The sequence below is a fragment of the Brassica oleracea genome, chromosome C6 (genome assembly GCF_000695525.1).
Source record: "Brassica oleracea var. oleracea cultivar TO1000 chromosome C6, BOL, whole genome shotgun sequence".
In the NCBI taxonomy this organism is placed as follows: domain Eukaryota; kingdom Viridiplantae; phylum Streptophyta; class Magnoliopsida; order Brassicales; family Brassicaceae; genus Brassica; species Brassica oleracea.
Window position 1 is genome coordinate 25,539,426 of NC_027753.1, and position 13,959 is coordinate 25,553,384.

The following is a 13,959-nucleotide window of genomic DNA, read 5'->3' on the forward strand; positions in this document are numbered from 1 at the left end:
ATTTGAGAATATTCACTTTCATCCCAGAGAAATCGAGTTTAAAGAGTTGAAATCATGCTTGGTCGGTTCAAATCAAGTGAGAATCAATCCGGATATAATCATACAAAACCAAAAAAATCGATTTGGGATTCCTTCCTCGGCACGGGATCGATCGATATATTCTTACAGATCGGTCGATCTGTGTAAATCGACCTTCGCCGATCGAGTGAAATGGACCAGGTTGATCAGTATATATTTCGCGTTTTTTTGTTCTGAATAATGATCGGGATCGATCGATCCACTATAACTTGTAAAGTGGGATCGATCGATCCTCCTTGTCGAACTCAATATATATCTTTTTAAAAAAATTACAATTTTAAGGGCATTACTGCCATTTTGAAAAAAAATAGTCTAATAGTACATAAAATAGTATAAATTAGTCTAAAAAAACAGATTTCCCTACAATATAATAGAGCAAACAGTTTATTATTATCGTCTTTTAAATCAGGCACCCACTATATTATTGCGAAAGCTTTGGCGTTTAGGAGGATAAACTTAATTATTCGTTAATTACTTTCTGTAAAGCACCATTAAACATTGATCCTTTGGTTTTTAACTTTTTATTATTTTGGTAGAAAGAAAAAAATCCTACTTCATACCATACCAGACCGCAATTTTTTTTTTTTTATAATTCTGCTATCTGGGCAGCCACATTCCCAACTATCCCCGTAGGGGGTCCAGCGCCCCAACGTAAGGGATGTTAAATCCGCTGTGGCTGGGGTTCGAAGTCGTGATGGCGGGCACCTCAGCCGAGGTTCTTTTACCACCAGACCACGAGGCCCGGTTCACACCGCAATTTCATTGCTATAACATTAATATATATGCAGTTTGAGATTTTTGTAGAATGTAACTTACTAGTATAAAAAAAAAAACTTAATAGTATACTATTTTACAGAACATTATTGTTAATTATATACACTTTTTTCTTAAAAGATAGATATTTAAAATAAAAAATTATTTCAAAAATGCATGTTCGAAGTTATGCAATTTTATTAGTTTGTAATTTTTTTAAAAATATTAATTATTTAAAAATATATATTTAGATTATGAAAATTGATAAATATAAAAACTTATACATTTATCATAAAAAATTATTTTTTTTTTAATATGAGTAAAGTACACAAACATTCATCTTTTAAAAACATTCGGAGCATGCACTATGAGAATTCTTTGAAATAGTTATGGAATTTCCGTAGCTAAATTTATCAGCTACAAAAATGGCAAAAGATGGCGACAAAACCCATATTTTTGTTTTTGTAGCTAAAATATAGCTATATAACAAGAGATGGATTTTGTAGATGTTTTGTAGCTAAATAACTACATATTGGCAAGATAAATTGTTGCCAGAAATAATCAATTTAGTAACAAATATCAAAAATAGTAGATTATGAAATTTAAATGTTTATGCCAAAATTTAGTGATACTAATATTCATTTAAATTTTCATAAAATAACATCGTTATAAATATATACGATATATTCATGGTTATAGATCTAGCTTTTTGTTTGGATACTAGAAGTTTCAGATCTACATTTCTGTTATATTTGGGAAGTTCAGATTTTTTTCTTATAATACTTTAATATTATAAAACAATTTATGTAATCTTATATTCTGAAAATAACAAACGTATATACATATATTTTAAAGAATTATATAATTATTATATCTTTTGTAAGTTTTATAGTTTTAGTTATTAAAATTTTAAAAGGTAATTAAATTTTATTTTTCTAACAAAATATTTTATTTTATATTTTTTAATTTTAATTTTTTATAATTAATTTTATTTGTATGGATCGAATCGGATTATCCAAATTAAAATATAAAATTTCAAATATTCGGACATCGAACATCCGGATGGCTACAGATAGAATCATATCGAATAACTGATTATCAAAAAAAAAACAGATAGAATCATGAATACTTTCAAATACCCGAACATATTGCAAACGATTTGAACAATCTATTGCAACTTTCATCTTTATCAATTAAGACATTAAACATTCAAAGATGGGGTCAGTCAAATATATTATTCCTATCATCATGTCAATAACGAATGTCTTACAGAATCGACCCCATTAAATCAAACTAAAACCTAACCTTTGGATTTTATAAAACAAAAGCAAAAGGCAGACAATAAAAGTTGGTTTCTCGTAAATAGCGCAACAGTAACTCTCTGGTTAGACTTACAGTATATACATACATTAAACAGCTTTCACCTTCAACTCATAGAACTTCTCTCACTCAACCATCTTAACACAGCTTTATCTTTCTTGAAAGATTTTCAATTTCATCTGTTCTCAAAATGGCGAAATCAAAAAACATCTCTACAAGTCAAAGATTGGGTTGTGAGAGTCTCCTTGGCTGTATTTTCGAAAGTTGGAGCCCTCGCAGGCGGAAACCCTCTATACCAGAGAAAGATCGCAAGACAACAGATTACTTGCCTCCCAAGTCAACAACCATTACAAACCCTAAAACCCTTCCAAGAAAATCAACAGATTCTTCTTCGCGAAGTAAACCAAGAAAGTCATCAGATTCGGCCAGAAAATCGGTGTCGTCGGCTTCACCAAGACCAGAGAGCAAGACGTTTTCACCTAACGGCGTGATGGGAAACATCATCGTTAAACCACAGCCCGCCGTTAACTCTACCGACGTGGCACAGACGAATGGTCGGTGGGAGGGCAAAACGGTAAACTACAGACTTTGTCCGGAGGATCTGAAGAGAATGGGAAACGAAGAGTATTGTCGTGGACGGTTTGGAGAAGCTCTTGTGTTTTACGAGAGAGCTATCTTAGCTGACCCTAAAACGCCGACGTATTGGTCTAACAAATCGGCCGCTTTGATCAGTCTTGGTCGTCTTTTAGAAGCTTACGATGCTTGCGAAGAAGCTTTAAGGTTAAACCCTAATTACGAGAGGGCTCATCAAAGACTCGCTTCTCTCCAACTCAGGTAGAGTTTCTTCGCTCTGTTCTCTTTTGTTTATTCCTTACTTGGTTCATCGAAGTATTTATATGCCTTGAATCTAGTGTGATCCGAACGGTATAGAGTCTCTACTATATATATAGACCGCAATATTTTGCTTAATTAGTCACTTTTATTGGATCTAAACCCGCGAATCCGTCAGGATAGCGTTTTAGATGTGCGATACTCATATTCTGAAATGATCTCTAATAATAGGAAATTATCTTTGCATGTGGACGTAACTTATTTGGTGAACCATCTTAAATTTGTATTGTTTTCTTTATTCCATTTATTCTGCATTGTTCTTTTCACATTCGTAATAACGCTAATTAATTGGAATTACAAAAATGTCAAATTATACCATGAGTTTTTTTAAACCAGATTGGGCGAGGCTGAAAAAGCTTTGTGTCACTATAACCAAGCTGGAAAATACACAGAGACAAGACATATAGAACAAGTTGAAGATGTAATAAAATGCTTAAGGAGGTGTGATGAAGCTCGGAGATCAAAGGAATGGAATATTGTGTTGAAAGAAACTCGCTCTGTAATATCGTATGGAGCAGATTCTTCTCCTAGGGTTAGCTTTTCTTTCTTGTTTATATCATAGCTAGCTAATATTTTTATGTACTAACAAGGAGCCACAATTCTCAATCTCAAGGTCCATGCGCTCCAAACCGTGGCACTATTGCATCTACAGCGACAAGAAGAAGCATACGATGTGTACCAGAAAGGAACAAAACACTTTGATATCGATATTTACATAAAGATGTTTGGTCTTCCCATCACTTCTTACCTCTTAATGGTCGGAGCTCAGGTCTACATTGCAGCGGGAAGGTCAGTGCTACCTTGCCGTTTTTTATCATTTCTCTTAGAAACAACTCGACGTTTCATTACTTTAAAACGTGAGACCGAGACTCATGTTGTTTTCTTTTATGGACAGGTTTGAAGATGCAGTAACGGCGTCAAGTCAAGCGGCTCGACTGGATCCCAGTAATGAAGAAGTCAACGCAGTGGATAGAAAAGCTAGAGCGGTTGCTGCGGCGAGACTCAGCGGAAATTTACTATTCAATGCGTCCAAGTTTGAAACGGCTTGCGTGGTTTACACGGAAGGGCTCGAGCAAGAACCCACCAATGCCCTCTTGCTATGTAACAGAGCCGCATCAAGATTCAAGATTGGTCTGTACGATAAAGCTATAGAAGATAGCACATTAGTTCTTAATCTCCAGCCATCGTACCGGAAGGCTAGACGGCGCAGGGCTGATTCTTATGCGAAGGTATTTTAATTTTTAAATGTCAATTAAAGAACCGGTTTACTGAATTTAGGAATTGGTGTGATTGTAATGAATGTTAATTTGATTTACTCTCAGTTGGGGAAATGGCAACAAGCTATGCAAGATTATGAGTTTTTGATGATGGAGACACCTGGAGATGAGGACACTAGAAGAGCCTTGGCTGTGGCAAATGTCCGGTTAAGGAAACAGATTGGTGGAAATGTCCGGTTTAAAGGATTCGGATCGGGTTTAGTTGTTGTGAATGAGATGGGAGTTTTGGTTTAGAGTAAGTTGAATTCTATAGATTGTGTCTGCTTGTTTGCTTTGTTTTACTAAAAAGTCAAGTTATTTGATTTGATCGATTTCTTAATTTAGGGGGATGTTGTGTGTTTGCTATCAAAATTTTGTATAAAAAGAAATAAAATAAAGCCTCATCACATAACGGAAATCATCCGATAATTTCTCTTTTTCGCAAACTCAGTATAATAGTTTTGATACTTGAAGCCTGAGTACAGATTAGAAATTTCATTCAAAAAAAAAAGTGCAGATTAGAAACAGCATCTCATGTCAATTCCTTCGAAGTCTTACGGGTTTGTGGGCACAGCTGAATTAAACGATAACATTTGTGTGTTCTAGCTTGATGTGTTAAACCAACCATGTGTAATAAACTTATCAGAAATTGACAAACCCTCTAATCAAATAAATTCACTAGGGTAAAGTATGATAATCAAATAAATCAGTAATATTTGATAATCAAATAAATTTACTAGAGTAACTTATGATCATCAAATAAATTCACTAGAATAACATATAGATAAGATCAAATATATTCTTTATAATTAGTATTGTTACGATAAGAGTTATTTTCAATACTACTTAAGATCTTATTGTAAAACTAATCCTAGTTTACCACAAGATGAAGAAAGATATTAAGGTGAATGAAATAGACTTTCATTATAGATATTTCATATTTGACAATACTCATACGTAGGTTTGTTTCTTGTGACAATCATTTTTTAAGTTGTAACATTTGTATCAATGCTGATGTGTCAACACCATATCACTTCTCAGCTCAAATATTTAATGCTTCTTTGGTTACTAGAAAAATTGCAAGAGTATGCAATTCATTAATGTTTTGGTCGGACGTACATTAAATTACTGTTTTACAAAATCATTATTTATTTTTAAAAATGCGTCTACATAATTTTAAAATAACAAACTCTCGATAGGATTATCTTCCCATGTTGTGAACGGTTTATTAAAAACATTTACACATGATGAAATAAAGAATGCATAATCACTTGATGGTCGAGTGTTGTCTCATGAGGATGAGATGGAGTAGACACCTTCAAAGAGAAAACAATTCGATCAAACAAAGATGACATATTGCTTATGTTCAATACCAAAATAAAACATTGATCCACGATGATACATAAAAAAATATATTACCTATGGAACCTTTTATTAAAATTACTTTTCAAAGTTATATGAGTGCAAACGCATTACAAAAGTTAAATTTTTTTAAAAAAATTCAAATTTAAGAAAATCCGGTTTAATTTGGTAAGCCTGAACCAATATTCTATTGACAAAGTTAAATTCCAATTGACTTTCATAAAACATTGCAAACTTGCAATAATCTTACAATACTAAAAGGGGAATATGAAGCCCTCTGAGCTATGCCACATCAACAAATTAAATCAACCAATGAAAGAGTTTCAATTTGACAGGTCACTTAAGCTTTCTCGACCAAATCTTAAACGGGGCATTCCTGTGGGCTTTATATTTTGTTTTTTGTTCCTTTGGTACGGGCCTGTATGGCTCTTTAAAATAAAATCGATAACGTAATATATTGTGCTCTTCGACTTCCCTTCCTCAACACTTTATAAATCGATTAAAAAAAACTGCAGAAGAGTCACCACAAAATATGAACAGCTCTTCCTTATGCTGTTTTTTTCATTGAGCGATTCTTTGATACACACGATGACACGAACCTAAAAGTCTCTTTCTTTTTTTCAGGGGCATCCGTGATGAATGAAGCTCCAAGCGGTATTCATCCTTACCCTTTGCCTCCGTAAGTCCAGTCCGTCTACGTCTCTTTCATCATCACTAGAGATTTCTTCGGCGAACTGGTAAGAGATCCAAACCTTTGTTAATTGTTTTACATATTCTTATAGTTTTTATATCTCCAGATTCGTTTTGTGATTAGAACAGAACTATTCTTTATCTACAATAGAGAGCTAGAGACAATAATTGATTGTTTTAGGGTTTGGGAGTTTCCACTTCCATGAATCAGTGAAGACCGGGCTGATAGATAAAGTAAGCAGAGGATTCCGCTTTTTATTATTTTTCAGAGAAAATTCTCAGAATTTCACCAGTCAAATTCATAGCAAGGAGATCCTACCAGCCAAATTCAAACGTAGACCTTCGAGTTATTCATGCTTTTTATTGTTCTAGAGTTATTCGTGTTGCAAAACCGTGAAGATCCTGTCATAAAAAAAATAAACGTGAAGATCTTCATATCTGTAGTGAGGTACATCAAATGCTTTACCTAAATTAAAAAAAAATATATATATATATTTCATTTCTTATCTTCATGCAATTTCAAATTTGTTTTCACAATGATACAATCAGTCATCCTCTATTTAGCTACTTTTGGTCTCATCATCATTGTATTCTTTCATAACTCAGACTCATATACGTTTTTCAATCTTTTAAAATTTTCATTGATTCAGGCACTCACAACGCACAGTCAATGACAGAGAGGCGAAGAAAAACATTGTATTTTTTTTAATCATTTGTTGCTTTCTTACTTTTAGTTTCAAACTTTTGTGCTTATCTTTTTTCTGCTAGGCAAGATATTTTTTCCAGCAGATTATATCAAGAGTCAGATTGCCATGATGTAGAGAAATGACTTTGAAGTTCTTCTTAACTCTCGCAGACATATTGAAGTGTAGTTTATCACTCCTGTAGGCACACTATTTTTTCCTTATTCTCATAGCAAATACGCCAGAGTTAGAGGAGATTGGAAATATACCACTTTGTTTATGATCAAGTCAGATTGTACGGGATCCTCATTCTCTGTGTAACATGAACTCTAAATTAATTAACTAGCTCCGGATAACCACAAAATAAAAACAACAAATCTTTGACAGAGTCTTGGATTTTCAGATTAAGCTAAAAATCAAAAAGAACATCAAAAGTTGGTTGTTTATATGTTACCAATAAACACCTTTAAACTAAGAAAAAGTTTTTTAAAATTGGTTGTTTATATGATCCATCAATAAAATAATATTTTGAATGATTCTAAATATATTAGAATGGATCTTTAGTGTTATGGTTATTCGTTTAGGAGCCATAACAACACAACTTACTCAAGTAACAAACCTAGAAATGATAGAATCAAACATTGTAGCATATCATGCAAAAGATTGCTTAAATTAGAATATATATATAAGAATTAATTATTAAAAAAAAGTAAAATACTCTAAAAATAAACAAAATAGTAAAAAAAAATTACCCATACAGTCAATATTTTTAAACTCTACTTGGACACTGAACCATATTATTTTCAGGGTCGCCAAATCATTCGAGTGACTGTTGCTAAACCATGGATCAATAATTAATAAATTTTATTATATAGTTACATATTAATATAAAATTATTAATCGTCTAAATATTAGATAATATGAAATCATGTTTTATTTTCAAAACAAAATTGAAAATTTTATTTTTAATCTCAATTTTTTTTCCATGAAAAACAAATTATTTAACTAAGCTATTAATCTCGAATTAGGACTTTGGCCGAAAAATTAAGATAAAAATAATTATATAACAATTTTTGAAAAAAATAAATCTTTTGTACTAAAAATACAAAGATTTTTTTTTAATTGTTACCTCCGGTCTATTTTGTACATACTATTAGATTTTGCATCTTTATTTATAATGCTATACCAAATAAGTTAGTGTAAATGTCAATTCAGGTTAGAGCATCACCAATCAATACATTTTGCTTCTCTCTGTACGTCTCAATCATAAATTTTTTAAAATTAACTTAACAGTCTAAGATAATAATGTAAGTATGTTTCTCCTCTGCCAGACAAATAATATTGCAAGGTTATATATTTTCTATACAATGACAATGACAAATATATATATATGCATATGTGTAATGGTAGTAATGCACATAATCTATCCAAAGTAATTTTATGTCGTATCTAAACATGGAATCGTTCATAATAAAATGTCCTACATGTTTCACAATTTTATAGAAAATACTTATTGACAAAACAACAAATACCAAGCAATATCATATCAACACAAATAAATAATATGATATATCACAAAATAAAATTACTAAGCATATTTTGTAAAAGTAAAAATCATGTACATATTTGTGTTACATCACAATACTCGTGATACACGAAACAAAGAAAGAAAAGAAAAAACAAACCTTTTGAGATACAAGACATGGGAGAGTCCTTGCAACCCAAGAAACCATAAAACAGTATCAAAATTAATATGTAATCAAAATGATAATAGTAAAAAAACTTAACCACATTTTTTAAATACGATGATTAATGTTGAGTAACGATAGTAGATATGGTAAATATTTAGCTTCTCCAACTTCGACTCCGAGACAGAGGATCTTGAATTCCTCCGACAACCCAAGTTTCCTTAGCAATGTCTGAAGAGAGTTTGTAATAATCAGTATCGTATCTCATCAACACTAAGTCCATCTTCTCTTCCTCCACTAGTGATCTCAAATCCTTCTCATCTTTCTTCATACTCATCATCTCTTGATCCTCTGTTTCCTCTTCTTGTTGTTTCTCTCTGTTATCTTCCTCTGTTTCCTCTTCTTGATGCCTCTCTCTGTTTTTTTGCTCTGTTTTCGCTTGCATTCTCTCTTCTAACCAACTCTTCGCCGGAGCCGATCTACACCTCATCAGCAAAAGCGCGTTCGGCGGCGGAACCGCCGGTTCTGCGTCTGAGTTTTCAAGAACGCACTTGTTGTTGTTGTTGTCTTCATCCTTGTTACTCTGTTCCTCTTGTAACACCATAAACCATTTGGAGAAACCACTCTTCGGATCCTCCTCCTCTTCTTCTTCTTCTCCATCCTCATCATCATCTTCGTCCTCTTCGTCGTCGCTAGTGACATCAGCGTGTCTGAAATCACCAAAACACCTGAAATCGAATCTGATATTCCTCAGACAAGTCAAGAAACCCATCACATCTTTCTTCACTCCAAAAAACTTGCTCTGCGGTTTACTCCTCTGTATCCTCTCGATCTCCTCCATCACCGATCGCCAGTTCTTTCCTTTCCCGCCGCATTTACTCGGCCGGACTTTGATCTGACCGGCGCAGGTGACTTTAGGCGAAGTGGGCTCGTCTATCTCGTCACGGCCCCTATTCTTACTACTCGCTTGCTTAGCCCACAAAACAGGACTCCCATGTCCTCCTCCTCCTCCGCGGCCGGAGGGTTTGCTGTGCCGGCGACGGTGGTGGGGGCGGCGGGTGGTGGAGTCAGAGGGACGAGATGGGCTAGAAATGGGCTTGGGAGTAAGAGCTAAGTGGGTTCTTGGAGGGAAACAAACCAACAGATCTGCAGAGTAACCAGAAGAAGAAGAAGGTCCTCTGTTTCCATCTCTTCCTTTGATCATAGCTTTTGTTTTTCTTGGGGGTTTGGTTTTTTGATCGATCTCTCAACAATGGAAGTGGAAGGGTTCAGCTTTTTTATGTTTGGTTTTTATAAAATTCTTGTTCTTTTTTATAAACTTTTCTTTCTAGGCTTTGAAATTCCTGTGCTTACAGCTCTTACATGCTTTTTGCTTTTGATGGGAAAACATTGTTTTCATTTGAAACCCTATTTTATAGAAAGTGAAAATAGGTGGTGCAATATCAATATTTTTTTTTATAAATGTTGATTGTGAAAATAATAAATGCTGTGAAACTGGTTGATAAATATGGCAAGAAGATGTGATGGGGTTAAAGACTTCAAAGGAGTGAAGAGGGTTCATTACAACTTTATTCCATCATGTACAAGAAGCTTCTTGAACTGAACTGTTCACTTTCAGCATTCAATGGTCGTCACCATATTTTTCTTCATTCATTTGTTTATCATTTCACTTTGAGATTTATGCCAATGTTAGATTGATAGGGTTTGTAAATATACGATGGATTTAAGGACTTTAGTGTATCAAGTGTGATCATTATTTTGACAAAAATAAAGATTGGCATGTGAATGTGACAAGGGTGATGATGGGTTATAGTCGAATGCTCCGATAAACTAAAGTTGGAAATGTTATGTGGGCTTTACTTTTGTTAATACAATATAAAATCATCATATTATTATATGAATAGAAAAAAAGAAAGACAATGGTATAAAGAGGAAAAAGATTGGAAGGGCACGAGGCTTGTTTCTTTATCCAGTGGTACTCACAAGCTGTAAGGTCACATTTCACTTTGTTCTTGTCATCTTCAACCACAGACTCATCAAACCATCTCCCAGTTTAACTACCTTCTAACTATATCACTAAACTATAGCAACAACATTCCCTTTGTTGTTGTCAATATAGTTGAATACACATGAAATGGGTAAATAGGCATGCTCTTTTCCCTGCTCTCACTCTAGTTAACTTAAACTTACCAATGATGCTATAATTGCGTTCATGCCTTTGAAGTAGTACAGTTTATATTTGCTGGAATGATATATACATGCACTTGGACAAAATATCAAATAAATAGGAACTACCAGGCCCCAACAATCAAATAATTAAAAGAATGCAAAGAAAAGTTTGGTATGTGTTATCATGATAAGTTGCATCAACATAGAGGTAGGCCTTTAGCACTAGGGAAAAACACTTTTATTTAATCGTTAAGTAGCAATCCCTTGAAAAAAAAATTATGTAAAGGATAATATTGTTTTTATATTAATTTCTAAAAAAATCAAGTAGATGAAGATAGAGTTTGATTTAGTTGTACTCCTGAGAGCGACAATATTGAGAGATCATGTGGGTAGGGCTTTGGCACTAACAGCCCCATTCGAAAGAAGTTAAGCAGTTCATTTTACTCTTTCACAAGCTGAAGTCTTTTTTTTTCTCAAATCACACTGAAACATATTTCAAAATAGATATATTTAGGTCGTAAAAGCTCTTAACTGAGACAAACTTCATGATAAATGTGACAAAATGAAGCCTGTTTCATATGCAAATTAATTGTATTGCTCAACTCTTTTAACATGAAATAAAAGTTTGGGACTGAAGCATCATTGACACCTATAAGGTATTGTTGATTCACTCTAATCAAAAATTTTATATGTGAGATATATTCTGTGCTAGTACGTAGTAGTCTTTGTAGCACATATATTTTTCATTTAAATGTATGCTAGGTGCTAGGACCACATTTTTGTTTTATAATAGGGGATTAACTTATGGTTTAGCGAAACTAACAACGTAATCTCTTTCGATCTGCACTCTATCGCCCTTTGCAGATTTATATAATATTGTCTAGAAATTGCACTAGAACTAATCAAATAACAATCCGTTGGATCATGATAGTGATGATACCACCCAATGCCTAAAAAAACGATTACTATATTAAAGAATGTGTTCGTAAGACGGAGTGAATATAGCTTACTCTCTCTCCTCCATTACGCTCTCGCCTCTCTCCTCAATTTACTAAATCGCTCACGTCCGCTCCGGCGTCCGGCGGCGCGTCCGCGTGCGCGTACCGGCGCCGGAGGCTTACCTTTTAGGCTTGTCTTGCTTCTCCTTCGCTATTGCTTCTTATTCTCTGTGACTCCGTCGATATACTCACGGATCTAGGTTTCGGGTTTAGCTCAGGAAAGTTCTCCGCTCGAGAGGAGAGACGATTCTGGGGGCGACTTGGCCTTCTGGCTTCGTGGTGAGACGGTTGTTCAGTGGTTCGAGGTGATGGTCGGCTTTTGGGTTCAGGAGTAGATCTATTTTCATATTAGGGTCTCTCTGGTTTTCGCTACACGGGTGGGGGTTGTTTTGCTTGTAGATCCTGTCGATTAGGTCGGAGGATCTCTTTCGGCTTCGATTGGAGGTAAGGTGACTCTGTTGTGTGGAGTCTCGGTTCCTTGCGGTGTCGTCGTGAGTCGGACTCTTCTTCATTGGCGTCTGGTGAGCTCCGGTGGGTTCTTCTACCACGGTGACGAGCCCTGAGTCTTGTATGCAGGCGGTAGATGGTACATGGCTCATCTCTGGCTTGCGTAAGCTCGGTTAGTTCCTGTGAAAGGTGTCGTCTATGGCTCCTGGATGGTTGCTACCTATGCTTCCTCATTTCGAAACTCCTCTACACGGCCCTTGTCTGTGTTCTCCGAGTGAAGGCTTCGGCTTTCCTTATGGAGAATTGCCTTGTGTTTCAAGTGTTGGTAGTCTCTGTTTGGCAACGGAGATGGTTTTCTTTCAGCTTAGAGAGTTGCTCTTTGGTTCTCAAAGACTTCAAGTGTGGGGCGATTCTCGGTTGCAGTCGTTGATCGCTTCAGTGGCTCGCTTGGTTGTGCTCACATCCCAGCTCTGCAGAGGTTCAGTTGTTCTTTTGTAGTGGTGCAGCATATCTTCTCTTTGCAGGTATTAAGGCTTCAGGCCAAGCGCTTGGTGGTGCTTACAATCCCGTTTTTCTGCTGGTCGCATTACTTCTTAAGTCGATCAAATAAATGTGACTCCGGTGATCTAATGGTGACTATCCAGAAGGTGCGACATAGTTTTCGGGTGTGGGTTGAGGTTTGTAGCTTCTGGAATTCGTGCTCATACCACCGGTGGTGGTTGGTGGCAAGGATCTCAGTTGACTTGTGGTTTTTGCAAAGCTGCGTGTAGATGATATCAATCATTTGGAGCAGCGTTTTCGGGGAGGCCAAAATTACCGAGCGTGGTCTCATGGTATATCAAAGAGGCTTTCTCCATTTGGCAATGCTCTTCTCATGGTCCAGCTCTTGCCTCTTCTCTATCATGTTAGCTAGGGTTATTTGTACATTGTCTTCTAGGTCATTGGGTTGCTTTCTCTTTCTCCTTCTGCGTTGTTTAGTTTTTTCTTTTATTTTGTCCGCTACTTGTTCATCCTTGTAACTTCTGTAAAAAAGAAAACTTTGGTATAAAATTTAACATTTAGACCCAAAAAAAAAAAGAATGTGTTCGTAAATCGTAATGATATCAGTTCAAATCTTGACATACTTTATTGTTCAGGGAATTTCGATAAGATTATTGAAAAGTGAACCACGGGTACAGCTCCTCCCTTACGTATTAATTGAAAAACTTTTAAAAAATTATAATCTCAATTTTGTAAAAATTAAAAAAAAACTTCGTAGCACTTGTGTATGCTTCATAAATCTTATTTTAAAGAATTCTAGAACACCTTATATAAACTATAGTATAAAAATTATACTCTGTAGCAAAATAATATTTCGCAGGCTATAGTTGGTCGCATATATCAAATCTTTATTGTTTCGCATGCTTTCCTTAAATAAAATCTACGGAATTAACTAATGTGATTAATATATATATATATAGCAATTAATGATTTTAAACAATAAAGATTTGATAACAATTTGTATACTTTTTTATCATTTTTGTTTATTTCTTCATTATTAAAATAAATTACATAATTACATTAATCATATAATAAAAATTTAGATTTTTTTTGTATATGTTGTATTTTGAATTTTTCAAAACGA

The 13,959-nt window shown here is 34.6% G+C and overlaps 2 protein-coding genes across 2 annotated transcripts; one reads left to right on the forward strand and one right to left on the reverse strand.

Moving 5' to 3' along the window:
• Positions 1-2,279: 2,279 nt before the first annotated feature.
• LOC106299262 (inactive TPR repeat-containing thioredoxin TTL3-like) lies at positions 2,280-4,678 on the forward strand. Its single transcript, XM_013735381.1, has 5 exons — positions 2,280-2,985; positions 3,379-3,574; positions 3,656-3,831; positions 3,938-4,271; positions 4,365-4,678. Exons 1-5 carry the CDS (start codon positions 2,342-2,344, stop codon positions 4,551-4,553), a joined length of 1,539 nt encoding a protein of 512 aa, XP_013590835.1. The 5' UTR covers positions 2,280-2,341; the 3' UTR covers positions 4,554-4,678.
• Positions 4,679-8,619: 3,941 nt separating this feature from the next.
• LOC106296993 lies at positions 8,620-10,395 on the reverse strand. Its single transcript, XM_013733267.1, has one exon. It carries the CDS (start codon positions 9,923-9,925, stop codon positions 8,879-8,881), a length of 1,047 nt encoding a protein of 348 aa, XP_013588721.1. The 5' UTR covers positions 9,926-10,395; the 3' UTR covers positions 8,620-8,878.
• Positions 10,396-13,959: the final 3,564 nt, after the last annotated feature.